Source organism: Chaetodon auriga, chromosome 10 (assembly GCF_051107435.1).
Source record: "Chaetodon auriga isolate fChaAug3 chromosome 10, fChaAug3.hap1, whole genome shotgun sequence".
NCBI lineage: Eukaryota > Metazoa > Chordata > Actinopteri > Chaetodontiformes > Chaetodontidae > Chaetodon > Chaetodon auriga.
Window position 1 is genome coordinate 6728806 of NC_135083.1, and position 27582 is coordinate 6756387.

The 27582-nt window shown below is 41.6% G+C and overlaps 1 protein-coding gene across 4 annotated transcripts; it reads left to right on the top strand.

Moving 5' to 3' along the window:
- Positions 1-3599: 3599 nt before the first annotated feature.
- On the top strand, positions 3600-27582 carry LOC143327099 (chemokine-like protein TAFA-1). Of its 4 annotated transcripts, none has more exons than XM_076741274.1 (6): positions 3600-3729; positions 5811-5955; positions 24952-25092; positions 26159-26283; positions 26459-26545; positions 26701-27582. In XM_076741274.1, exons 1-5 carry the CDS (start codon positions 3616-3618, stop codon positions 26489-26491), a joined length of 558 nt encoding a protein of 185 aa, XP_076597389.1. In that variant the 5' UTR covers positions 3600-3615; the 3' UTR covers positions 26492-26545; positions 26701-27582. The 4 variants fall into 4 exon arrangements, with proteins under 4 accessions (XP_076597389.1, XP_076597390.1, XP_076597392.1 ...); XM_076741275.1 differs by having other exon boundaries at positions 26459-26575; positions 26701-27574; XM_076741277.1 differs by lacking the exon at positions 3600-3729 and adding an exon at positions 4126-4557.

The window sequence follows — 27582 nt, forward strand, 5'->3', positions numbered from 1 at the left end:
GAACGTGCCCCTCCTCCTCCTTTATAGTTGAAAAGGCATTGCGTGGTGATGCATAACATGATCTACAGTATGACATGTTCTCTGTGTCTAATAGAAATCGGCCTCCTGGGAATGGTGTCATTGTAATCAACAGTAATATCATCTTAAAATGTCACATGGTTTTTTAGGGCAGCTAAACCTTTAGTGATCCCTGTTACGACAAGAGTAGGCACAGCTGAGGGGGAAGCTAAATAGAAAACTGCTCCATAGTTCTTCCTGAGACATCCCCGGCTCTCCCACCTCGAGCAAAACACAACGATTTATTGACATTTTTACTCTGCTTAGCCACCCTCGGCAGAAAGTAGCAACCAACACCTTATCTTGTGGGCATGCCATTTGGAAAGGAAATTTGACATGGAATCAGACAGGCGTTAAGAGTAGACCCATATTGCTGCCATTATTTGTAAAATACATGACTTTATGTTGTCTTTCTGCAGATGCAAGGAGGAGCACGATGCTTTGGATGTGTCCCCGAGAATCTCATCACTGTTTGTATGTAACATTCAGGCCAAAAGCCCGTGGGAGTTTATGGGCTGTCTGCTTCCTGGCCATATCTGTACCGACCATTTTAGATTTCGGAGACAACTCATGTGAACATTCTTACTAAAATCGTCCTCTTTTCAGGGTTGCTTTTCAGAGAGCAGCCGTCAGAACCTTTCAGGGAGGAGTCCATTGAATCAGCAGTGCATGAACCCTCTTCAGACAGAAACTGGTGGTCTGCAGGTCAGGAAAAAAAATCTTTTTGATTGGTTTGTTGTACTGCAAATATGATAGATATACATTCAGGGGCATTTGGGTTTTTCTTTCTTTTAGAATCGAAATATTTTCAGGAGAAGTTTGCATTTCGTCATGAGTTAAGTGCATGGAGGTCATTGAAACTTACACTTGAACACATTCCCAGACATGAAAGTAAAAGGGTGTCACAGGAAAGCACACACGACCTTAACACAGTTCAGTGCACTTTAGCGTTTGCAAGGGCAGAGACAGTTTTGTAAAGTTTACTTCTGCTGCTAGTTTAGAGCAGAAAACATGTATCAGTGTAGGAAAGACCAAAACCTACAATGAATTGATCCCACTAACATGAATTGCCTGGAGCCAAAGCCTAATATAGCTTATCCCTCTGTGTCACAGAGCTTGATTTTTGTCCAAAAACGACCAAAAACACCTAAATGAACCACAGAGTTGCACTGAATGCATCCATGTGCACGGGCAATGTAGTTCATTTTGAGTCAATCCCACATACGCCGTGCTGCTGCTGCTGCTGCTGCTGCTCCAAAAACTCACCAGAGCACCAACTGTGTATTTGAAAATTGTCCCCAAAAAACACAGAATTTACTCCTGTTTGTTTAATTTTGCATAAAGAACTACAGTGCCCAGCTGTTTTAGGAAATACGACTTCTTTAAAAATAAAAGTACATATTTCTGATCAGTTTTTAAAATATTTCTGTCTTCAGAAGGAAGCGCTGAGAGGAAGAAGGAAGAGAAGATTTAACATTCAAATACCGGGAAAATAGATTCGACCATTTCAAAATCAACTAATTTAAGATGGAAATAAAACTGCTGCTTAAATTTTTCTGACTTTAATTTCTGCCTTTCATATTCATTTATAACAAAAAGAACATACCATTTATACCATGAGATGTACCCTGGTGTGGGGATGTGGTTGTATAACTGGCAAAAACAGCAACATAAAAGGCTAAAAACTAGTCAAGTAAAAAGCACAGCTCTGAAATGTCCAAATGTCCGAGGCTTCGTGCACCAGCTGAGAAAACTGCGGGCAGCTTTTTTTCTCTTTTCACCTACTTTTATTTGGCCTCATGTTCTGTTTCTCACACTTTATTTTTCAGCTATATGACCATTCACAACCGGTCTGTCATTCAAGTGGGCTGCAAATGTTAGTACCCTCAAGGGCCAATGATTTGATTTTGTTCTCTTTGTCACAATAATAAAGATGCTTTGTGAGCATCTAAATCTTTTTTTCTAGTTTTCTTAAAAGCTGCGTATATGTCAATTTATTTGAAATTAAAGCCTTGGGTCAGGCTGCTCAATGGCTTAGTCAAATTGCACCGATGTGTTGGACATTGGCACCACAAAAGAAGTGATAAGAGTGCGAGGGGTGAAGAAGTCCATGCCTCAAAACCCCTATATTTACAGCAGCCCCTCCCAAAAAGTAGGTGATGTCCCTGGTCAAGCCTGTTGTACATGGCTGAATCTAAGCTTGGTGGCTTCAGGGATGATGTGGCCATATTAGGCCTACAGGTTCATAATGACCAAAAATAAATGTGGGTTTTTTTTGTTTTGTTTTTTTTTAAAAAGGGTTATTATCTCTGAACAAGCAGCAAAGAAGCTCTTGACTGCACTTCACTGGGTTCCAGCTCCTTTGCAGTTTTTGACAGGGTGATTTGTTTTCAATGGATTTATTTTCTGTTTAATTGCGTCCAACTTCTTTGCAGACCTGTGCTATGTTTACCCAGCCACAAGCTAGCCATTCATGAAGGTTAATGGTTGTTGCACATCAGGGATGGGTGGATTGATACTAAAATTATCAATACTACCAATACTAAGTCTTGTTTTGCGTGTCAGCAGCACTAGCTTCAACGGGATCGATGCCACCTCCTCCTCAAACAAACCTGACGTGAATGCTCCCTCTGTGCTGCTGTCTGCCTGTTAATTCAATGACTTAAAACTAGAACTGTTAAAAACTCTTCTGCACATCTGATTTAAAAACAGCGAAAAGTAAAAAGAAGCAGTGTGTCAAAAAGAAGATTCATTCGTGATTTTGTGGTCACCCGCCCCTATTTCACATATTTAAGTTTGACTGTATGAACACTGCTTTCCATGTGTTCTGCTTAACTATCTGTGTGCATCACAGGAATAAAGATCAATGACAGAATTGATTTGAAGCCTCTGTGTTTGGGATTCACAGCCAGGCCACTCCAAGAATTCTACGTATTTCTGAACAAACTCCCAGTGAAACAGATGGCTTGAATAAAGTTCAGTCCTCTTGTGTCAGAGCACATTGTCAACATGGGAAGAACTCCATGAACAATTAATGGCTGCCCCTTCTTCTGAGACTATTGTTCTGCTGAGAACAACTCAGCAATTTATGGTATTTGGCTTCCTCCTATATGTCCCAAATCCCCTTTGCACGGAGTTGATTCTGCCAAAGCCTCAGACATTAATGCTGTGTTGTACTGTGCCTACATCTCAAGCAGTTTCTTGCTGTTCCTCTCACTCTGGGTATTCTTCACTCCTTCCTGAACCGGGAATGCACCCTGTCTTCCCGAGCGAGCATCAAAATAAAATGTGAAGTCTTTATGTCGTAGAGATGGCAGTGTGAGCTGCAGGCCTAGGGCATGTTCTGCATGCCAGTGATAAATCCAGACACAATGCAAAAGTAGAGCTCACCATGTCGTGAAGGTGGTGGGGAACGGGGTGGATCAAGCTGTTTCCCACACATACAGATTGGTGCTGATTTACACTAAATAACAGAACTCGCCTTCCCTCCTTTGCTACCATCACCATTACGTTTCTATCACAGTGAGGAACACACAGGTGAAGATTACCCTCAGCTGAATGGACATTATTATTTCTCAGCACAATCCGATTTCAATTTTCTTTTCTGCTCAGCTTGTGGAAACATGCTCTTTCCTAATCTTCTTTTATGCACCTTCGTGTAACAACACCAAGGTAAGCTGAGGACCGAGGGTTTGCCTCTTCCCCCTCCTCACGCGCTTGCATCTAACATCCTGACTTTCTCGTTAAGTTTCCTGGAACAACATGAAATCACTTAAAAAGATTAAGCGTGTTCTCCGATCTTTTTATGTAGGGCAGAGTAGAAACTGACAACCGAAAGAGGAGAGGAATAAAAGCAAATGTTGCCTGAGGAGAAAAAGGAATCCATTCTAAATGTAAATAATCATTAATCATGTGGTCACAGCGACGTGAGCCGTGCCAGTTTCCCTGATTTGCATTTGTCAGAAGCATATGATCAGGTGGAGTTCCACCATGCCATCTAATCCAGAGGCAGTCTGGCTTTAAGACATGTGATACAGTCTTTACACTCAGCCAGGCTGTACGGGAACATTTGTTTCTTAGTGCTCGCTGAGGGGGGACTCAGCGAGAGCTGCTGTTCAGAGGCTGCCTCTCACTGGAAGGATGCAGACGGTGAAAGAAGAGATTCCACTACAGTTAATTAAGGAGCACTCCGCACGTGCCTATAAATGCGAAGGGGCAAATGAATTCAGTGTCAGTGGGAGCAGCTCCTCAAGGGGAAGCAGTGATATTTCAAAGGTGGAATTGAAAGAGCTCTAAATCTATTTCCTGACTCCGGCTTGACGTTCATTTCTGTATCACTGGACTGTTGCTATCAAAGTGTGGAGCAGGGAGGCAGAGTCAGTGGAGTTCCCTCCTCGAGCTAAATTCAGAGTTATTGGATGGGATCAACATGAGCAGCGTTATGGATGGATTTATGTCATTCTGTTGAGATATTTATACACTCTTTGTTGGGTTGCTCAGGTAAGATTTTTCTCTTTCGGCTGTGGCCAAAAAATAAAGCATGTCATTGTCAAGAGATTTAGCTTTTTGCATAAAATTGTCAAATCAGGCATTTTCTACAAAAATCAGTTTGGATTTGAATGTGAATTGTGAAATCTGCACACATTATTGTTCTCTGAATCATGAGGTAAACAAAATGCATTTTTCTTTCACTGCATGATATGAGTCCTGATTGATGATTGCAATTTCCTTTAAGATATTAATTCAGCCATTTAGCTATTTATATCATCTGAACTGTTTTATTGCCACTGTAGATGGACAGTGAGCATGAGAGAGGACTGAAAAGTATTCTGCTCCCTGAATAGCAGCAGTACAATCTGGAGAATGCATTTCATTTCTAACCTTATTAGTGCTAATTGATGTAAAACACATTGTTCCATCCTGAGGTCTGATAAAAGTTTTTGTGCACTTGAAAATTCAGCATCATTTTGAAATCATACCATAAAGAAATTCAATTCAAATATGTCTCATACATGTTATAAACAGGCTGTGATGTGAATTAATGCATTTAGAAGGTTGATTAATAATCTAATGCTTGTTGGCTGCTGAGAATAAAACCGTTTCAGGGCTGAAACATTTTGTATTTTCTCCTTCATGCATTTCCTTCACAGCCACCCTTCTCCAATGACCAGGAGCATTCCTCGCTGTTGTTCTGCTTCTTTTTCTTTCTTTTTTTCCCTTCCTTATCTAAACAGCATGGTGGAACATTACAAGGCTTTTGATTCCTATTACTGCTGTGTCACTGTCACATTATTCTGACAGATACAGAAAAGCCTCGGCAGCCAGCTGCTTGCAAAATCTTATCTTTCTTCAAGTTTGATTTTGGTTTTGAGGCAGGAGCACAGCTCAGGAGTTGAAGGGAGTCAGCCTGTCAGGGGAAATCTCTGCTGCATGGGAAAAACTCCCCAGGGATCACTCCACATTTGCAGCGTTGTGGCTCAGGGACAAGACAGGGCAAACTAGGAAGACGAAACAGTGAAGAACTCATACTTATATAATCATGCTAATGATAAATTCTGATGACTAAAAGACTTCACGGAGGAGGCCAAACAGACTTTTGCACAAAATCTTAAAATGTATTTGCGTTTATTAATTTATTTTGCTTGGGACTCCATAAGTGTGTGTGTGCGTGTGTGTGTGTGTGTTGGGGGGGGCGAGGTGTTGAGGTCATAGGTCGAGAACATGATGTATTTTTTGACTCTGCCGGTCCCCAGCAGATGTGTCCTGTCATGTCCTGGCTGCTCTGTCTGTGCCTCTGGGTCAGCGTCACTGCCATTCAGCTGTGTCAGGCCACTTTCTACGACACCATCCAGCAGCACCATGGGACCAGGCCTGGACGGACCACCATCCACATGATCGGTGAGTCCGTGGGAGCCTTCTCTGCCGCTCTGTGCTGGCTACCGCAGATTTCTTAAAAGCACGAAAATGAGAGGTGCTTCCTTTAGGTGTCAACTCTTCAACTGCTGCCATCGCCCCTTGAGTACTGTTACTGCAGCACGCTGGGTTTGGTTGCTCATGTGTTTAATTAGATTGTCATAAGCTTGGAGAAAATAACAACACTTTATTTTGCTCAGGGTTTATATTTCCATCTCGATTTTATTGCAGTAAGTCATTACACTCACTGATGTATTAGCTAGGGCTAATAAGCAATTATTTTGCAAGCGCATTGTACAGCGGTTGTTTTTCATTAAGATTTGGCCTTGATAGCATGAGAAGTTCTATACCGAAGATGACAAAGATATACGATGAATGCATCTGCACTTTCCTTCTTGAGCTATTACAGTTGATATTCATGCTACACTGCTCCTTCTCAATTAGATCTATGCTGTTGTGATCCCTGTGAAATTGCACTGAATAGAATACAGCCGTATCACTGCGGTCGAACTCTTGTTGTCGTCAGGCGGATGTAAGCCATGGTTATGGTAAATAATTATGATGTCAGGATTCCGCGGAGGAGAGGAAGTCGAATGCTGTCAGAACTTCAAAGGGAGAAGTAGCTGCATGAGCGTGCAGGTCCTCGGTGTCTGTTATTTCCTCTATGCGCCGGTGCACCTCAAGCATATCAGCAAGGGGTCTTTTCAATACTCTCAATATTGTGAGTCAGAAGACTTCCTGTTCCAACACCTTCATTTCATTACTCACATCTGCACATGTGTATTGGAGGAGAAAAAATGTTGAAGGAAAGAAAAAAAGACAGTCACAAATAGGATATCTTCTAGAAAGTGGTTCCGTGTCAACAAAAGGGAAATGGAATTAATATTTCAAATGTGCATTCAGGAACCTTTTTGGAGAAAACGAGTTCAAAGCGAACAATCCGAGTCCTCCAGGACCCTCTGCCACTAAAAGTGTAAATGCCCTGTCATTCCATTTACCATAGTATGGCTAGTCCTCACTCCTGGATAAATGAGATGCCAGTTTTATGAGAGGAGGATGGGATGCCTGTCTGGATTGATTCTGACACTGGGACATTTGTTCTGTGCTGTGTGTTGTGTGCCTGTTGGATTGGTGGGAGGATTGGGGTTGACGGGTCATGAATTGGTGGCAAGAAGGCCATTGGCTGCAGACCACTGGGCCAATCATTAAAGGCAGCCAAATGCGATGAGTTCACGGTGACTGGCATTACCAGAGGAAATCGAGATTACAGAGGGCGTGGGATCAGTTGTCTCCTTGCCAATAGAAATTTAGATCTATGGGAGGATGCTGTTTGGCAAACCAAGTCAGTCACGTGCGGTGACTTTGGGAAGAGCTAAATCGTGACTTCATATATCCTTTCGACACACACAAATGAAATTATTGCTTGTAAATAGTAAACACATGTAGCGTAAAAAGACATACGAGACGGGAAGGTTACAGATTTATCAGCACCATTGTGTTGCTTTCTCCAAATGTGCTCTCAGTAATAATTTGTTTGACAGCGTATAAGCAACTGTTCCACTCGGGTACCAAAATATTGGCAGCCTTACTGCAAAGAATGTGTGTCCAGAAGTCCATTAGCTGGATGACCCTTGAGTAGGTGCCTGTGTGCGCTCAGTGATTCGGACAAGTCAGCCTGCTTTCCAGCCTACAGCTCTACTTACAGATTGCTGCCTGCCACTCTCTCAGATACGCTTTGGGCTGTTCTCTGCCCTCCTGGTTCAGGCAGTGTTGCTCTCTGCCATATGATTCATAAGGTGCTGTATTTATTTGGTGCAAAGAGCATGAACTGTGCACAAAACAGAACAGATTGTGTTTGTCGTGCATCCGTAATGTGCCGGGCAGAGATGTTTCTTTTGGGGTCATGCGTTTCTCGACCCCTGAACATGTCCAGAGGAAATCGCAGAAGGATTTTTCTTGTCTAAAACACTGACTCGCTAAACCAACTTGCATTAATTTTAAAACTTAATCCAACTATGAAAATATGCTTTTGCTCGCGTGAACAATTACACTTTTTCAGGACTAGCATCTCAGCTCTTGCATGATGTTTGGCAAAGCAGGACCAGCAGCCAGAATAAAATGTTGGCGTTGTGCATTTCTGCAAAGTTAAATACGTTACGTGTGGACTTTTCACGTGTATCATATCAACACTACTATAGTAGGGTTCAAAGTGTCGTAGCTCAGACTACTGATACATGCAAATGAGCTGAATTCCTCATCAGGAGGTGGAAGAGATGGTGATGGCGTGTCAGCTAGGTGAGAGGAAGCAGCAGAGTGCTCCACTGTTCAAGCAAAACCGGTTGTTTTAAGCCAAAACACGATCTTTTCTGAACCCTGAAAGAAAGTGGTAAAGAAAAGAAACGTAAAGTTTGATCATAAAGAAACGCAAAGTTTCAAAATATCTGTGGTAAAAAAAACAAAGTTTTAACATATCCGTGGTTTGCAACAACATTTATTCTTGCGACTGGGTTGGGAGAAGACTGAAATATATGCTCACCGCAGAAACAACAAAGGTTTATTGAATGTGTTGAGCAGCAGTCTGTTTCCAGTTGAAGAAATAGTGCCATTGGTGATGCAGTGCATCATGTGGAGGTGTTAGCTGAGAGTACGACAAAGAGCAGATAGTGGCTGCCTGAGGTGGCCTTGCTCCCCTGTGAACTCACTCCCACCAACAGTCAGCTTCGCAGGGTCAAACTGTTCATAACGGAGAGGTCATCGATTCTCAACACTGTGCAGATAATCTCTTACCTTGTGGTTGCTGTAAAATGTAAAGCTGCAAGTGAACGTGCATAACAAGATATGTTCTATGAGACATGCAGAGCAGCAGAGCTGAGGATACAGGCCGAGGTAACTCACTTGTAAGTATCCACTGTATATTATAATTTATTCAGACTTAAGTCATAAATACTTTACTCTGTGTGATATCCATTCCACTGTCTTCCCCTCCTCTCACCCTGTTACCGACTGTGATATAACAGCTATAGCAGCTGCAGCCATCCCCCGGCCCCCGTCGAAGAAGTGCCTTTTCAACATGGATGTACTTTCAATGTTAAGCAACTTTAATATCAGTTTTCCCTCTAATGTGTGGAGTGCATCTATAGTTTCATTTCTTTCCAGAGTGAAAATACCCTTAAAATCCCTCTTGTCTCTCTTTCGGGAGCTTTAGTGAGGAGTAGAGGATCAGGGCTTTTTTTTTTCAATGCACTCCAACAAAAGAAACCACTCGCTGGTAAAGCTCACAATGAAACAAACATGAAAAATGGATTTTCGTCTGTCACAAACAAAGGTTGCATCCTCTATGCACTGTTTTAGACACTGACAATTTAATAGCCTTATATAATGCATCCTGGAGGCACATTATTTTGACATGCATCTTCCTCCTCCCCTCCCCAAGACCTCCTCTCAACCATGCACTCGCTAGTGTCATCGCTGCTCGGCTGCAGCGCCAATGGGAAGTGGCGTGCAGCCTCAGCCCGAGGCGTCTCCACATCTGGAGCTCAGCAAACCCACTTTGTCCTGATGTTGTTATACATGCCACTGTGACGCAGAAGCACCTCTGACCACTCTGTAAAACACCAGAAACTTCCTCTATAGCCTTCAGAGTGGATTTGCTTTGCTTTATTGGCTCTTGTAGCTCTGAGAGACTAAGCTTGTTCAGCCGGTTTTGTATCATATATTTCACCAGAAATGAACTATTTGTGTCATTTCCTTGGTTAGCCCTGAAAGAAAAATATGTTCTTAAGTGAATGAATCTATAGACAATCACTGCCCTCATTATTACTGTATGCTCACAGCCACAAATAGGTTTTACATATTTCAGTATTTCCCATTTATTTCCTCTTCTAGGCTATGAATTATTCATGAGAGAGAGCTCCTCTAAGCTTGTGGATATTTGTTTAAACAGCATGTTTAATTGAAGTCTTTCAGCCAATTCTGTGCAGGGGCTATGGTTTGTGGTCACAACGCTTATATGCAAAATGAATTTCTGTGGCCCACAGCTTAATTAATTAGCCAGCTTTCTCTCTCAAGACTACACCAGCTGTTTCTTGTCTTAGCCAGAGTCCCCAAGCATTAATAAAAAGGGTGTTAACGGCAAACAAAGTTCACAGCTCAATACATATTGCAGTGCTGAGGAAAGGGTTGTTACTGGGGCAGTGGGGAAAACGGGAAACTACATTTCTTTCGATTTATTTTAACCCTCATGTGCATGAGTTTTTACAAAGAGTCCTACATAAGTGCAGTTAACATGAACTAGCTACAAAAACAATGGCACTGCTTTAAAACTTCAGAGAGCATATTCTACCTCCCCAGAACACCTGTCTGTTTGTTTTCCAATCATTATAGATGCCAAAGAAGCTATTCTCAGACTATAGTGATCTCTTTGATCATATATACACAGTATACACACAGTATGCTAAACTCTGTCACATATAGGCTATGGTAACCGCTCACTGACTGGCACGTAATAAACACAAATCACAGTCATTGTCTTGAGGTCAGTGCAACATGCCCGTGCACACTGCAAGCAGCAGTATTTTCTGTCAAGCCAGTGACCTCTGAAGTAGCGCAAATATAATCCTCATCATCAGGCACGTCCTGGTTTATAGGTTTACTGTCATCAAAACCCGACACTATTTTAGTCCTGTCACTGTCATGTCAGAAGTGACAAGTAACATTAACGTCTAAATTCTTGTCTGTGTTGACTCATAGTATCATTTGCCAAGAGCCAAACAAAAAAACATGACATTACCTGCTATTACCTGAGACCTGCATACTTTAGAAGCGCGCTTACCCACAAACTCCATCAGGCATGGCTGCAATGTACTCCAGCAGCCGCGTGGCAGCCGGAGCTGTCTGCAGCCATTTCAGAAGATGGTTGCGGTTCCGTCCGGAAGCTGCATCAAGCTGCGCAGAGCACCTCGAGCCAAGCAGGACCTCAGACATAGGAACAACATCAAGAACCCAGTGAAGTTTCAAAATAAAACACCCCGTGCATACTCCCAATTGAATACCAATGATAAACACAAGACCAAAAAAAAAAAGGACACAATTTACCTACATAGCCTACTCATGCTAGCAGCACATCAAGGAAAAATGACCAAATCAACAAAATCTGAGCAAAGTAGCAAAATCGGGCTGACAAAATGTTCCGGGGTATGAATCAGTGCAGAAAACATGGCAAGCAGCCATGTTCCAGCAACACGAGCAGCTCTGTGAGGCTGTACTCATGCACAGCTCACAATGGTAATGCTAACAAGCTGATGTTTAGCAGGTGTAATCTTCACCATGTTCACACTTTACCCCCTAAATTCCGCTGTTTGCATTTCGGAAGCGGAGAGTATGTGCCAGGTCTATTTTTGACAGACAATCTGCACAGAGCTGATCAAGCCAGACAGGAAGTCAGGCACAGGAACGTTGCAGGGGATCTGTTAATCATACATTAACAATAAACGCAATTAAAACAGACCAAAAAAAAAAAACCTGGCTGACTACGAAGCCAGGTTTATCGGCTCAAAGTCGGCTAAATTTGAGCAAGTCAACAAAATCAGGCAGGCAAAACACTCTTGCAGCCGCGTGGAGGACACAACAAACAAAAAAAACTCTGAGTTAGCGTAGCATGCTAGCATTTGCCATTCTGCACTGAACACAAAGCACGGCTGAGTCTGCCATTCCATTCATCCATCCGCTCCTCCCGCTCATCCCTGTGGGTCAGACAACACCAGGAGACACCAGGAAACTGTTAAAACAATGCTTTGAGAACTAGCAGGGACGTAACTGAGAAAGATGAATCAATTAGACAGGGTGTAATATTGACCTCTGGTGAGCTGAGGTGTGCATCTAACGGTTAAACAATGTCAACATCAAACAGCTGTTCATGAGCCACACAAATGCATTTCAACAAGCATTTCACTGCCAGATTTTTATGGGTGGCTCTCAGACTTTTGAAGAAATGTTCTGTAATTTATGAGATGTAAACAGTGAGCAGGGTGTGTTATACTAAGAAGTCTTTAATTATTTGGATCATAGGATGAAGTGAACTGAAACAATTAGTGTACTGAACCAAATGTTCTGTACCAGACATCTCATGAGGGATACATGTACTGTGACAACCCAGATTAATAAGAATATTTATGTTAGAGAACTGCCACTATGAAATGCAGCCCCTAGGCAATTGTTTCTCCCCAAAAAACATCATGACTGCATATAAAGGAGGCTTGCAGTTAAGAGAAAATTGCTGTTTAATAACCACTGAGAATAGTGGAACGCATTTTGCCTCAGAATGGCATTATTAGTTGATCGTTTTAAACCACTTTGCCTCTTGTGTGTACGAAGCAGAGCATCCTCTTGGGGTCATTAGCAAGATTTTAAGCTTGTTTTGTTTTGTAGTTAGCAGCAATTTTCTAAATATGTTGTTGCAACAGCTGACATAGCTGAAGGATCGTTGACTGTGAAACCCTGAGTCCTGATAAAAACCTTCAGTTTGCTTTAATCCAGAAATAGTCCAAAACAAAGCTCAGCTATTACAGATGCTGTTCTTTTTCTTGTTGTGTGCAAACAGCAAACCAAATAAGTGCTTTTTGCTAATATTAAACAATGCTGTGCAAAGTTTCTGAGCCTGCTGAACATTTAAACCTGTCAGGCTAAAAACTAATTAGTGGCTTTTAAAAGAGTTTAATGATTACATTAATGTTTCATATGAATTAATGTGCGACGACGATGTTAGGTGTAATCAGTGTTAAACTTTCATTACTGTGAATTATGCATCTGCTTTAGCAGGTTAGAAACTGGGGGCAGAGTGGGCCACAGTTTTAAAGAGGGGGGGCACATTTGGAAAAATGTGTTCACATTTAAAGGCCTGGTTCTTGTCAAACTGCTCATAAACTGGACATCATTACGAGTTAGGTTGTTGATTCATTGTAATAAATGAACTTTACATTTTCAAGTCAAATAATATAATTTTTTTAATCCCTAATAGCCCACAGCCATATACAGATTATGAGACAAAGCCCCCCTCCCACTCCAGCTAGACACCCACACTTGCCTTAATTATTTCACGTCTCTTTGTGGTTGTTTTGTGTCCCTTCATGCTTCTTTTTACTTTTTGTATTCTTTTGTGTTTCTTTGTGGTCATTTCGCAGCTCTTTTTTAGTCCTTTTGGATTTCTTTGTGGCTGTTTTGTGTCCATTTTTTGTTATCTTGGGTCTCTTTTTCAGCATTTTGGGTCTCTGTGGTCATTCTGCCTCTCACTTTTGTGCTTCTTTGCGGTTGATTTGTCTTTTTGTGGTTGTTTTGTGTCTCTTTGTGGTCATGTTGCACTTCTTTTTAGGTCATTACATCTCTGTGGTGATTCTGTGTCTCTTTTTAGTGTTTCTGTGTCATTTTACTGCTCATTTTGCATTTCATTTTCATGTCTTTGTAGCTGTTTTTGCTTTGTGATCATTTTACATCTCCTGCAAAATTCTACCAACCGTCACTTCATACAGAAGTTCTGGTCCAGTGGCCCTGGGCCTGTACCTGAGAGGCCTGTCCAGGAGTACAGCCACGCAGCTAACAAGTCTGCTACCTATCAACTTCTGACTCTGGCCTGGGGGGGCGACAGGGGAGCCACCCCTGGCCACCCTTCTGGCCCAGCCCCTGACTTGGACACCACTAATCTGAAGCACTATGCAGCACCATAACTGTCTGTACCTCGGTTTCCTCATTTGGAGTCACACCCTTAAGCCCACCGAGAGGATAACAGACTGCAGTAAATGCACCTGACACAGTGACAGCGCTTCAAATTTCTATTGCTTAATAACATGTAGAAAAAAAAAAATCAATCCACGCTTTTATCTTTTGTTCTCATTCCAGAGAATCAAAACAAGCCCTCACAATGGAAAGGAACCCACCGTCACCACACTTCACAGTAATTGCTGATGCCAGTGGTCACACAAGCCTTTGTGGGTTCATGTGTGCACACTGTTCCTCTTTCATGCAACATTTCCCCCATAAAACAAAATCTGCTGCTAAATTAATGACAGCGTTGTGTCCCTACTTTTTGCAAATGTTATTTCCAAGAGTTCAGACCTCCGTGTATTGTGTGTACTGAGGACTGATATGCTCCCTGCCATGGTAAAAGGCTACCCTGCTGCTTTGTTTTCCTGTTAACAGACATTACATGGAAGTGCAAGAGACGTAACAAGTTTGTCACGCGGTGCTTTTTGTGCCTCTCTGGCTTTTCTTCTTTGTGGAAAATTTTCAAGGTGTGGCAGTCCTCGGGCTCTCCCTGCTCTTTGGACGATGAACAGGGTTTTTGTCACATCGCCGCTGCCCATTCGTGGTGGAATTTAGATGTGATTTTGAAGATTTGGTGACCCAGTTGTGAGACGCATAGTTTATTTAAATCTAGTTAAAACTGGGTCTCGAGTGACTTCGTGTGACGAACGCTCCGCCATCCCTGAACGGTGCCAGTGTGAAGAAAAATTACCTCTATTAATTCATCCTCTCTATTTGTAGTGGTGAAAATAGGACCTCATTTCTTCATTTTTGATTTTCTCAATGAAAGAAATGGGAATTGTGCTTGAGAGATCATTTCAAATGGCGTTGCCTTTGTGGTTCCACTAGCCTATTTTAAATGCTTGGCAGGAATATGAAATTCATTATCATTACTTAGACCTCATTAAACTGAAAAGAAGCATCTCAACTTACTAATTGGTTCCAAGGGGGAGGGTAGTATGAGAAATAAGCAAAGTAATTAATATTGGGTTTATCAGGCTCTAGTGCAGATTTCAGTTTTTCTTTCCTGCTGTAATATCTCCTTGGTGTGCCATAAGTCTTCTGGCATATTTACACTACAGATCCAATTACCTTTCCTGGAGAGACTGGTGTATGCATGTGTGAAAATATGAGCAGTATGAAGGAAGGATTGACTGAAACATTTCATGTCCTTCCTCACTAGATGAAATTAAATGTTACAAAAAAAAAGAGCAGTCAGTTTTTTAATTGGTTCCTATTATGATCTGCTAATTTAATGAGGCAGTCAGTTAATTAAACACCACACTACAATGTGTAATTGAATACATTTTGTATAGGTGCTGGAAATATTTCTCTGTACAGCAGCAGGGGCTCTATACCTTCCTTAAATGCAGTGAGACGTGATCAAAATGTCGATCACATGACACAATCATCTCTATTGTGTCATATTGAATAAGTAAATAACCATCCCAGCCAATTTCAGCCTGCATAATCATCGCCAACGCCCCTTCAGAATACATGTCATACAGCAAGAGCAGTCATTTAGCCATTATATCGTGCATTATTACACAGTTTACATGTCGCAGACTCACTGATCAGGCCAGCAGTCACATCAGACGTGAGCAGCTGTTATCTAAAGGCTGTGACTCTGACTCGACTCTATCTCTGTTTCCCTTTCTTCTCCCCGAGTGTGACTCTTTCATCAGAGCGGACGATCTAAAATTATGAAATACCAGTTCTGGACATTTGCCAGTTGGGAAAAAGAGGCTAGAGTGAAGGATAGGAACAGCTTGACATTTAAAAATGAATGACATCTCACTGACAGAAGACATATTTTCACCTTGTAATTTTTCTGCTCGCCCATTTTCAAAGAACTCAGGCGTCGAAGTAGAATAGGATAAAGCCGATAGAGTGCCTTTGTTTATATGTGTTTAATGGACATGAAAGCTGCTGGGTGATTGCTGTCATACAGTACGTCGCTGTCATGCTCAACAAGCCACACATCTCCACCATAAAAACCAAATAACCACGGGTGTTTCTCATGTGCGCGTCTTACTCGCTGAGAATCAGAATAGCATTTAATGCCCTTGATCAGGACCAGTCTTGCGGTGTCCTGGGCCTGTGCTGCGTGTGACAACAGAGACGACAGGCTTTGTGGCTCACATGCAAATGCGAAACCCATTCCCTGCTACTCGCTGCTTCCTCTGTTCCATGCAGTTTTCATGCATCTTAAAACAACAGCAGCTCTGCTCGGCGAGTAGTCTTTTTGCATTTCAATAAAGTATCACCCATATTTGGCCCACTGCACAGGACCAATCTTTCGGCCTCCTTGTGTGACGCCCTGTCAAAACTGCCAGCCATATTTCATGAATTTCGATGCTTTTGTTTGTCATGGACAGTGCTTTTTCTGAGTAGCAATTGGTAGGTTTCTTTGCTTGCAAATTGTTTTGATTCCTCACTCCCTGGCAGGCACATGCACTCACAAATGTAAACTTGGAACACACACGTGCATTAAAATTGAGTTTGTTAAGAAAAAAAAAAATCTTCCTGTGCTGCAGTATCCGAGGCTCTACCCAAACACTGTTAATTCTCAAAGTTCACTCGAGGGTTTTTTTTAATTGTTCAGACTAACATGCAGGTCCTCTGCATTTCCGTCAGCCTCCAAACAAATTTGTCTTTTATCGAGCAGTACGCCACTCACTTTCACCCCAGCATTTATGTCGAGAATAACAACAGTACTACAGGGACTTCAGATGTTTTCACAGAAGGCAGGGAAAACAAAATAGTCACTCAATTTGACACCATGCCGTCACATATTTTGTGCCTCTCACTGTCTTCCATCTGCATTAATTTGACATTCTCTAATCTGCTGCTCCCATTTCCTGTCAGCGACAGAATTGCTGTAGCCCGCTGGCTTGGATGTCTGCAGAGAGCATGCAGAGAAAGTGGAGCCTATTATGGGTCACCTTGGATGCATTTCCCATTAAAAGGTGACAGGCATGCTGCTCGTAGACACGGACTGCTGTGGTTTGGAGATCGGGGCCTGCAGTCTGTTATAAATTACTTTTAAGCTACAAAATAATTAACCACAGGTAATACAGGCTCTGAATTTGCGGGGACTTGCGTGTGACATGGACTCTGAGCTCATGGGGGGTTATTTAGTTGTCACACGGTCATCAAGATATATCGTCACTCGGCACTTAAATGTGTGTGTGAGCGTGCATTCGGTACACACAGTGCCACTGGCTGCCAATCACTCGAATCCAGGAGTCCCAGGAGATAGACAGGTTACCTGCTAAATTGAGTCCCCTAGGCTTTTGAGTCGGTTTGTATATGGAGTGTAACAGTGACTACTCCCGTTGCTATGCTATACCTGTTAAACTCACATATTTCACTCGGATTATTAGGTTTTACCCAAATGATAGACCGTGTTCAGAATCCTTCTGTAAATTGCACATATAGTATTTTTTTCATGTACACACTGTGTCGAACGCCTGGAACAGATGGCAGAGGAGCGTTGCCATTCAGACAGTATACTTGCTATCAGCGTCTCCAGAGACAAGCACACAGACTGGGCTCATTATAGCAGACAGCGAGTCATTGCATACTTATTGCATAGTGACATTTCTATTGAGATAGACTGACCATATTCCTCTGCGCAATGGCTGTTTCATCACGTTTGAAGAACCATTTACTGGTCCCACATGAACTCTGCACACATTCATTAGACAAGCAGAACCGCAGATCCACAGAAAGTCAGAATCAGCACTGCGCGTTCATGTCACGCACGATTTGACAGCGCTCGCCTTCATCCAGGCTTGCTGTCCATAACTCATCGGATTTTGATGCAGTGTTGTTGGCTTCCAGCATGACTCATTGTGCCGTAGACTCAACGGCACTCTCTCCATCCAGCAGCTGAGACACTGCTCATGGCAGGTGTTGTCATTTTGTGTAGATAATAGCATTATAGTTAAGTGCTCTGACAAATTTCCATGTGATAAACTTGAACAATGCAGATCCCTCTGTGAGTAGAGTGCCATAGGGTTTGTTAGGTTTCAGAAAAGCCATTTTATTCTCACTGTTAAATATATTTTACAGCAACTGTCAATATAGTGCTACATGTTAACTTTCAGACATAAAAGAAGAATAGGCAAAGAATAGAAAATAGACGACCCAGACAGACAAATGAGGTCAATACAGTCCAGACTCCAGACTCATTTTAAGTGAGCTTTTTTCCATATCTCTTTTGCTGCAGTACCAAATATTATACTTCCTGTTGTTACACAGGAGACAAAATAAATATCAGGAAAACACAAGGGGCACATACAACCCATGTTACCATACAACAGAAGGTAATCAATCATTTAATGTGAAACATAGGCTCACGTTTTTTTTCACTTTGGAAAAAGTACAGTACACAAAAGAGGCTGAGAGCTTGCTATAGCTTTAGATGATGAGAAAATCAGAAGACAGGAACACTGTAGAGTAAATAATGACTGAAGTGAATCCTAACAAACCATTTTAAACACCGAAGTCACACAATTACACAAACAAACTAACCAGCAGTGGAAGACAAGAAACTCCTCTGTTCTACGAGGTAAAATTACTCTTTTTGTTAAAGGAGTCTGGTTGGACCGTGGCTTCGGAGGGTGACATGAACTGCTTCACTTCCCATCAGAAAGGGCTAAACATAGCGAACACTTAAACTGGAACAGATTTTTGGATAAAATACTTGTTGCTGCTGAACCTCATACAACCCCACTTCAAAGAATCCAAACTATCCCTTTGACATTTTTAACATAAAGCCTGCCACTGGAAATGTGCAGTTTGAAAGAACTGCGCACTTAAGACGCAGTGGGGGGTCTAATAGAGGTGATGTCAAATTGCATTATGGGAAATATAGGATTCCAAGTTTTGGGGGTTGGAACCATAAGCGACTAAAAGTCACAATATCTCATCCTGTGCTGCACTTTTGGACATTCCTACAAAATCCGTCTCTTGTGAGTCCTCCAACTTACAAGATGTGCAAACCAGTGGAGTGCCCCTGTAAGCCCCTAACCGTTCCAATAGCCCGTTCGTGGGCTGTGGGAACATTTCTTGTTGCTTATTTTTCTTAATGTAAACACTAGGTTTACATTAACACTCATATCAAACACCGTTGGAAAGTTAAGATCCTCGTGAATCAATTGATGTTAACCACTTAATCACAACAGGATGTGCAATAAACACCAATAGCAGACAAACAACCGTTTTTAACTTTGAGGCAACTCACCAATGACGCCCCTCAGGTGATCCACAGATCGATAACACTCGGACAAAAACGGTCTGGAAGCAGATCCAGGCAATTCACTGGAGCAAAAATATTTAGTTCAAAACACGATAACAATCCACAGAAAGACGTTTTCTTCTCGCAAATTAGCAGGCAATGTCTTCAGTGTTTTCATTGTTACAACTTCCAGAAACGTAAGCAGAAGCACACGTTTCCTGTTATTCTAGAGCTTCAGGTTTCAAATGACACCTCACAACCAATCACGATCTGCCACATGAAAATGAGCAACCAGAGGAGCCAATAACAGTCTGAGTTAAACAGGATGCCCTCCTTCTCTTCTTCCATGTGAAGACTGAGCCAATCACAGTCAAGTTTGTTGATGACTGACATTTCAAATAGCCAAATTCAAACACAGAGTTAGAGCTCAGAACACATCAAATCAAGGATTTCAGTCATAATAGCAATATTAGACACACTGTTTTGGACTGTTAGATATAGCAAATGACATCGATATAAAGATATATAGCCAAAATACAGGTAAAGACATTTTTAATATAAATGGCCAAAATTTAGTTTTCATTAATATAAATACAGATATTTATGTTGTTAAATATAGAGTAAATTGCCTTTTTTGGAGGCCTAAATAAACCATTAGAGAAAACATGAAAGTATTCAGTGTCTGTGCTATTGTCAGCAGTTTTTATTGAACTTGGACTGGGGGTAATGCTTGAATTTGGCCGTCAATATGACAATGGCACTCATGTTGAATTCAGCGCGATTCATGAAAATGGGATGTGGCATCTGTAACCATAAAATTCACGAAAAGGCCCTCAGTCCACTTGGTCAGAGAACACGTTTCTATAATACAAGACAAGTCAAGGCAGAGTGCAGACGAGAGCAAGAAGAGAAAATTTGGACTGTGGACTGCAACACTAAATACATCAAATGCTCTCAGGGAGGTTTTTTTTTTTTTTTCCTGCAGGCAGAACAGAACAGCAAAAGAAATTTTAACACAGGAAATAAATCAACATAAGGGACCAAACAACACCAGGAACAAATCACCCAGGAAACATGAGAGAACCCCCACCTCATATAGCACAAAGTTATGACTTTTTCAGCTCTTCCAGTGCTAAAAGGAGCTCTGCCCTGTTGGCGCAGGTTGTCGGCGGTCGCCTCGTTTCCTGACAGCTGCTGTTTCCCGCCTCAGAGTAATGAGGAGGCAGGAGCACAGAGCATGGCAGCAAAAACAGGGCAGTTCCGGCTGAGACCCTCTGCTTTCGATGTGACCTCTGACCCGGCGAATGACAATTTCAGTGTGACCCTTGTTCTCCGTCAATCAACATGTTGCCGGAGAGACAACACACACGCACACGTGCACACGCACACATTTGTACTTCTGTGCTTGTGAGGACCCTTACTGAACTTCATCACTCCCCAGCCCCTGACCCAAGCCTTTACCATCAAAACTCAGTGCCTAACCCCAAATCTTACCTGAATCCGAAACTAAACCTAAACCTAATTTTAACCTAACCTTTAAAACCAAGTCCGAACCCTCGAAAAGCCCTCTGAAGGTCTGTCCCAAAGCGAGGACCGGCCAAAACATCCTCACTCTCCAAAAACGTCCAAAGCTTAAACTGGTTCTCACAAAGATAGATGTACAAGCACATGCACATTGACTTGCATTCATTTCCTGGAGACTTACTCTAACCATAACCTTAATGTAAACCTAAGCCTAAACTTAGACTAACCTTATGTATACGCTTAATCTTAGAATAACTTTATTTCTAAACTTAACCTTAGACTAAGCTTAACCTAAACCTAACCTTAGACTAAGCAAGTCTTCACATTAAAATTTAATGATTTACATCATGGGGACTTTTGTTTTGGCCCCATAAGGAAGGTGAGTCCCTGCAATGTCACTGTGTAGACAAATTTATGTTCCCGCAACGTGAATAGCACACACACACACACACACACACACACACGCACCAAAGCCGTTTTAGAGACTGACTTTGTTCATAGTCACTGATAATAGGGGAAAATGGAAATACAGAAAACAATTATACCCTTGCATGGCTCCAGCCCTCACCTGATGAGAGCGTTCATCTCCAGCCATGTTATTCTCCCTCTCCCTCTGAAATATTTATAATGCAAAGATGGGGTTTCGGAGCATGCAGCGTGTTGTACTCACAGGCTGAAACCACGGGTGAACTTGAAGAGCGCTCATCAGCGTTGCATAGCTTTTGTTTAAAGGTACCCAGTACACCTGCCAGCTGGAAATACCACGCTGATTTGCATTTTTATTTGATTTTAATGTATTCTTCTGAGGTGATGATTTCCAAATATAGAGTACCCCGATTCTTTGCTCTGTTTGCTAGCAACAAGCAATGCAAGTTAATTCTGTTGAGTAGTGTGTTTTTAATAGATCAAAGAGGAAATCTGGGGCTGTCTTATGCAATTAAGGAGATGCATTAAGAAGAACAAACCCCTGTGGGCTGTTGTTTTCAAATGATGCCCCACTGCTTCCACTGGTACATCACGATTAACGTTGTGCAGACATGCCCTTTTGTTGAGTGCATCAGACAGCAGGCAACATTCTCCCAGACCGGCTACAAGATCTGGATATTTTTCAATTTAAACCAAAGGCTGTTGATGTTTTCTGAAACACAGAGCCAGAAGTCGTGATAACCCCCAGAAACTCAACGCACTTGGCAAGAAGCAGAAAAAAGTCGAGCTTTCTCAAATATTCCCTCCCTCTGCATTGAAATTTGGCTATTAAATTAGCTTCTTAAAACTCACTCATTCAATCAGCAGCTTGACATTCGTCCTGTTTAATTAATGCTTGTCATTTACCTCAGCACGAGCAGATTTACAAGTGGGCCCTGCACATATACTTTATTTCCACTCAGGAGAAACACTGAATCCTGAATGAAGTGCAATCAACTTCATCACAATCTAATTCTGACTTCTCTTGAGGTTTGATACGAATAAGAGAAGATGATGATTTTTTTTTTTTTTTTTTCCGAGAAAGCAATGTGGTTGAAATTGAGAGAATCAAGTGTGAGACGAGGCCACTGATCTACTTCTATCCAGCGGGTCAAGTGTTGGTTAATCCCCTCAGGTGCTCACATGATGGCTCAATTATATCCAGAAATTGACACACAACTCTCTCTCTGTGCTTTTTGAGGTCGAGCTACTTCATGGCTTCGTTTGGCTCATTTAAAATTGCGGACTGCACAAATGTTTCATGTAATGCAGCGATATCCTCAACGGTTGCCTTGACTTGACTCGTGACTTAAAGCTAAACGAAAACACTTCAACATAAATAAACATGTAATAAGTGATTTAAGTATTTTCAGTGGACAGAAAGTTATTCTGCAATATTTTTTGATTTAGTATTAATCCTTGCTTTTCTTTGATATATAGGACAGTAGACTGAAAATCCTTGAGTCTTGGACTCCTGGATGAATCTTCATACTGCTACTAGAAAATAATCTGCAGATTAATCTCTAATGAAAATAACTGTCAGTCAAGGCTTTAAACAAGCTTCCATAACTGGTGTTTAAACAGCTAATGAAGGCTGGATAACACTGTATAAAGCAACAGTGGACCAAATCTGACACTGTGTCATAAAACTTAAATACGCACGTACAAATTATTCACATGCAGGTTTAAAAATGTAAGGTTAGGTTGTTTAAAATCCATGAAGACGCTGCTTCACTGCTTTTAGTGTTGATTAATCTGTCATGACAAGTTGTGAGAGTTGTCACACAGTCACACTTTCATTTAAAGGTGTTAAAGTGGTGGACAAATACAGCGATAAACACTATGTCTTATAAACCGCTTATTTACATACTGCTCTGAAGCGCTAAATAGGGGGAGGGGGGTAAGAAAGAAGTGTCACTCAAACATTTTTAATTATAAAACACAGGTGAGCGACAAATACTCACAAATTTCTGCTTGATTAAACAACTAAAACGATTAACTGATTATCAGAATTGATGCAAATTATGACTTTAACAGTTGATCGACCACTGGCTTTAGTTTACATATCATTATATATGATTACAACTACATAATGTATTGTTTTCTATCCTTATTTGTTTATATACCAGCACTGGATGCATCATAGAGTGAGTTATAAAGGAGGAAGAATATCTGCACACAGCTGTGATTTCTTTTGTGTGTCATTCTTTATGTGCTGCTTATAAAGGCTAATTAGTGAACACTGATAAAAGAACTACTTAATTTCCACCACTTGGCTTTCACATTGATTGAATTATGATTATCTGAATGCAGCGATTCAATGCTTTTTGCTCCTCTAACTAACTTAAGACAGCTGTAAGGAACTGCCCTGCGTCTGGGGGGGGGGGGGGGTCTCCCAAACTAAGATATTCATAGTGAAGGGAAATATGCAAATCTACCCACCACACGTTCCACAAACCCTCAGCTCATTGTCAAACATTACTTCAAATCACTTTGCTGGCAAAATACTGGATACTTTCCCCCCCTTCTCTCTGCTCTTTCTCTCTACAACCTCCTTGATCTTGTGTCATGCTGACGGGTGTAATTGTCAGACGGTCCTTTGCTGCACAACTCTCATATGTGGAGAGTCTGAGCGCAGTGGGAGGGAGAGGCCAGCGGTTGAGGTGGGTCGAGTCCGCTTGGTCCAGTCCTCTCATCCTTCAGGGCACAGTCAGTAGTTTGGTGATAATTGCATGGTGTTCATATTCATGATAACCCTGAAGCAGGCCTCTCCTCCTGCGAATGGATGTCTTTTTCTTTCCCTCCCGCTCTCACACATCTCTTCATCATCATTTTGCATTCAACGAGCTTCGGGGGTCTTGCTCGCTCAAAGCGTGTAAAGCGCAATTATTCTTGTTTACAGCAAACTTGTGTGATGTTTTACAGTTATTTGACTCTGTGAAATAAACCTGTGAACAGAAAGAATTTCTGAATGTGGACATTGTAGATTAAGCATGAGATTCATGCCATTTAGGTAACTTTGAGGTTCATTTCAAGCATTGAAAATGACAAGTTGGGATGCTGTGTTAAAGGGAAAAAATCATTTGCAAACAAACTGTGTTTACCGACAACCGTTTTGGTGAATGAGGTGTTCCCAAGCCCATGTAGTACGACTGAGCCTTTCCAGGATGCCCCTTTCATACCCAATCATGATACTGTCACCTGTCACCAATTAACCTGTTACAGAATAAGCATATATTTACAAAAATCAATGAAGCTGATGAGATAAAACATTACATATATTCTCCTGGCGCTGTTCACCATTAACAAAATGTCAAAAGGTATTACCAAATTATCACATTCTGTGTTTTTTTTGTTTATGTCCCAGTAGTGGTTGTCCACTGTGAGTGATATCAGTATATATGACAACTATTAGACTGAAGTAATGCATCAAATCTAAGCAGTATTTTACTGTTGGAGCCAGTAGACTACTTTTAACTACTTTATACTGTACGCAGTTTGGTAGATTAGTCCCGTGCTTCCTAGCTGAGGGGTTGTGAGATGATTAAGTCCAAAACTCAAAGATATTGAGTCTACAGTGACACAGAAACTGAGGAGAAACCAGAATACTTGATGAGAATGAGAAGGACTTGAACAATAAATCAATAATCATTTTTGATTAATTTTCTGTCAATCGACTAGTTGTTACAGCTCCTACTCAGTGGAGTAAAAAGTCTTTTTGAAGTGTAGTAAAGCAAAAACATAAAGTAGCATAAAATCGGAAAGTACAAGTACCCCAAAATGGTACTTGAATAAATGTACTTAGTTACTTTCCACCTCTGATCAGTCTATGTTTAGCCACAAACATCCACACAGCAAAGTATTCTCAGAAAAAGCGAAATGTGTCTGTTTGATCGCCGCTGAGATGCTGACTTAATGTAGTTTGTCTGTTTTTTTTTCTTCTTCCTTATCAGAGGGGGGCACATGTGAAGTAATTGCTGCTCACAGATGCTGTAATAAGAATCGCATTGAGGAGCGGTCACAGACAGTCAAGTGCTCCTGTCTGCCGGGGAAGGTGGCTGGAACCACTAGAAACAGACCTTCATGTGTCGACGGTGAGTATTTTAGCAGATAAAGGAAAACTAAAATATCAGGTTTTACTACAAAGCTGTCTTAAGGTTGCATGAGGCAAAATTCTGAGTGTGCTTGCACTGCAGGAAAAGAATGATTTCCATTTTTACATTTAATTCAGCCAAACATGGAGCCTGATTATTCCGAGAGAGGAATCCTGCCAGACATACCTGCTATGTTTTGTACAGAGATTTGTTCAAATAAAAGCCTAAGTCACCCATGCAATGCCTTGTCCCAGATAAGATTAACATTACCTGGGATAATGTCACATCCAAATTCGGTTGCTGACAGACAGCGGAAGGTATCTGCAGGGGTAAGCTTTACTCCAGCAGCAGACTGAATGTAGCACACCTCAGGGAAGAGTGAAGAAATAAAGGCTAACATAAAGCTGCACAGGAAAATGGCTGTTGATTACATATGTACCTTGTAGACATTTCACAATGGTTTTAAACATGCTTTGCCAAATGTCTGCTACGCAGGCTCAGTCCCTTGTAAAAAAAAAAAAAAAAAAATGAATTTGGTGCTCAGGTCTGACACAACTCAAACACATATTGGCTTGAGGAAAACCTCTCACCTGCAGCTTTTCTCTTAAATCCTTTTGCAAATATTACTGCAGTCTCCGCGCGGACCGGGGGAATTAGAGGTCCCTCGATGTCAGCTCTGACAGATTCTTTTCCTCTGTCACACATTACAAACCATTTACTGTCTACTTACCCTGTATTTAAGGCAATTTTCTCTCCTGACGGCAGAAATGTGGCATGCATTAAAGTCAAGCCACAGTCACACCTACAGATCAACTCACTCAATGAAAAGCCTCGGTTCCACCCTCTGAATCACTGTATCTAATAAAGAAACCACATGATGATAAGCCTTAGTTTTGTCTGAAGCACATGCACGTGACACGCACAGCCCAGGTACTTACCACCATCTTTGACACATTGGATAATTAGCCCACCTGATGGCCATCTATCTGTAAACTGAGCTATCTGGTCTTGCAGTCTGTTAGTAAGTTACCTGCCTCACCATTTCTCTTGTCTTTGTTGCCTGCAGCCTCCATAGTAATTGGGAAGTGGTGGTGTGAGATGGAGCCTTGCCTGGAGGGGGAGGAATGCAAGACGCTCCCTGACAACTCAGGCTGGATGTGCTACGCCGGCAACAAGATCAAAACCACAAGGGTAAGATAACCTCTCTTGACCACGGGAAACAAGGCGTTATAGCAGAACAGTGCGAGCGCTGCGACGCTCGCTGTGGCATCAACACAACAGCGAAGCTATTGGAGCTGAATTTTGCTGCAAATTGACTTGTTAACAACATGGACTAACCCCTCCATTTCCTGCTTTTTCTTGGCAGAACACGCAGCCATACACAACATCCACATATTAACACGTTGCGAAGAGGATGCGACGGAACGGCTCCGGTGCAAAGGTTAATCTGCAGGTCAGCCTCTTCATTTATAGCGACACACCGGTATGCTAATTAATTTCCCTCAATTGATTCAGTTGCTGAGCTTTGTGAAGGGCAAAACATGTGATTTAAATTAACGTCTGTGATATTTGCATCATCCTAAAACACTTCTTTCCTTCTCGTTTCAGCACTGTCACAGGACCAATTATCACAAAGACAATGAACCTATTGTTGCTTTAAGAAACATGAACACTTCTCACATTAAAGTGTAAAAAGATGTAGAGTACATAAAGCACATCCTGCTCAAGGCGACTGAAAATACTGACTTTCAAAGCTGCCTGCGGGGAACTTCATCATAACCTTGTAATGAATATATTTTCATCATTTCTTTCCAACTTCGAGATGGATCGTGAATGTCTGTGCATTTGGATTAATATCTGGAGACCATCTGACGTCCCTCCTCAGACATCAGTGGGACAGATGTTCACTATGAAGCACGGAATAGGAGAGGAATACATCAAAGGAAGCGGGATAAGCAAGTATAGTAGTTGACAGCCCTCAGGTTTTTCTTCTGTGTTTTTTTGATATTGTGAGAGGAAAAACACTGTACATAAATTGTTTGTCCTTTCTTGTGTACATGAACTTTATTTATGGTGGTTGTGAAAAACGATCAATCGAGTCCCTGAATGCTGTCTTGATTTTCCCTCCTGTTACCCACAAAGCCCAAAGCAGCCAAAGTTCAAGGATGTGATGTGAAGATGAAACAGATGCGTTGCGAGGAAGATGTTTTGCAAATACGGCTCGTGTGTCTTGATACTGTACATTTTACCATTTGTTTGTATGGTACTTGTATGCCTTTGATCACCTCTTAAATGGCTTTACCAGTGGAACTTGGTAACGTGTGAGCTACCCCGAAACTGATCGATTCACCAAAAATGTGATACCAGTGGGTCGTTTTCGATACTTGAAATGCCTTATTTGTGTCAAATCATTCAAATGATGATATTGTACATATGAAGCCATCTATTGATATGTGCTAACGTTTCATTAAAGTCATTGTTCCTGTAACT

Coding starts and splice junctions, on each gene's coding strand:
- LOC143327099 (XM_076741274.1), top strand. CDS start 3,616: ATGGACATTATTATTTCTCAGCACAATCCGATTTCAATTTTCTTTTCT. Junction 25,093..26,158: donor CAGACCTTCATGTGTCGACG/GTGAGTATTTTA, acceptor TGTTGCCTGCAG/CCTCCATAGTAATTGGGAAG. Junction 26,284..26,458: donor ACAAGATCAAAACCACAAGG/GTAAGATAACCT, acceptor TTTTCTTGGCAG/AACACGCAGCCATACACAAC.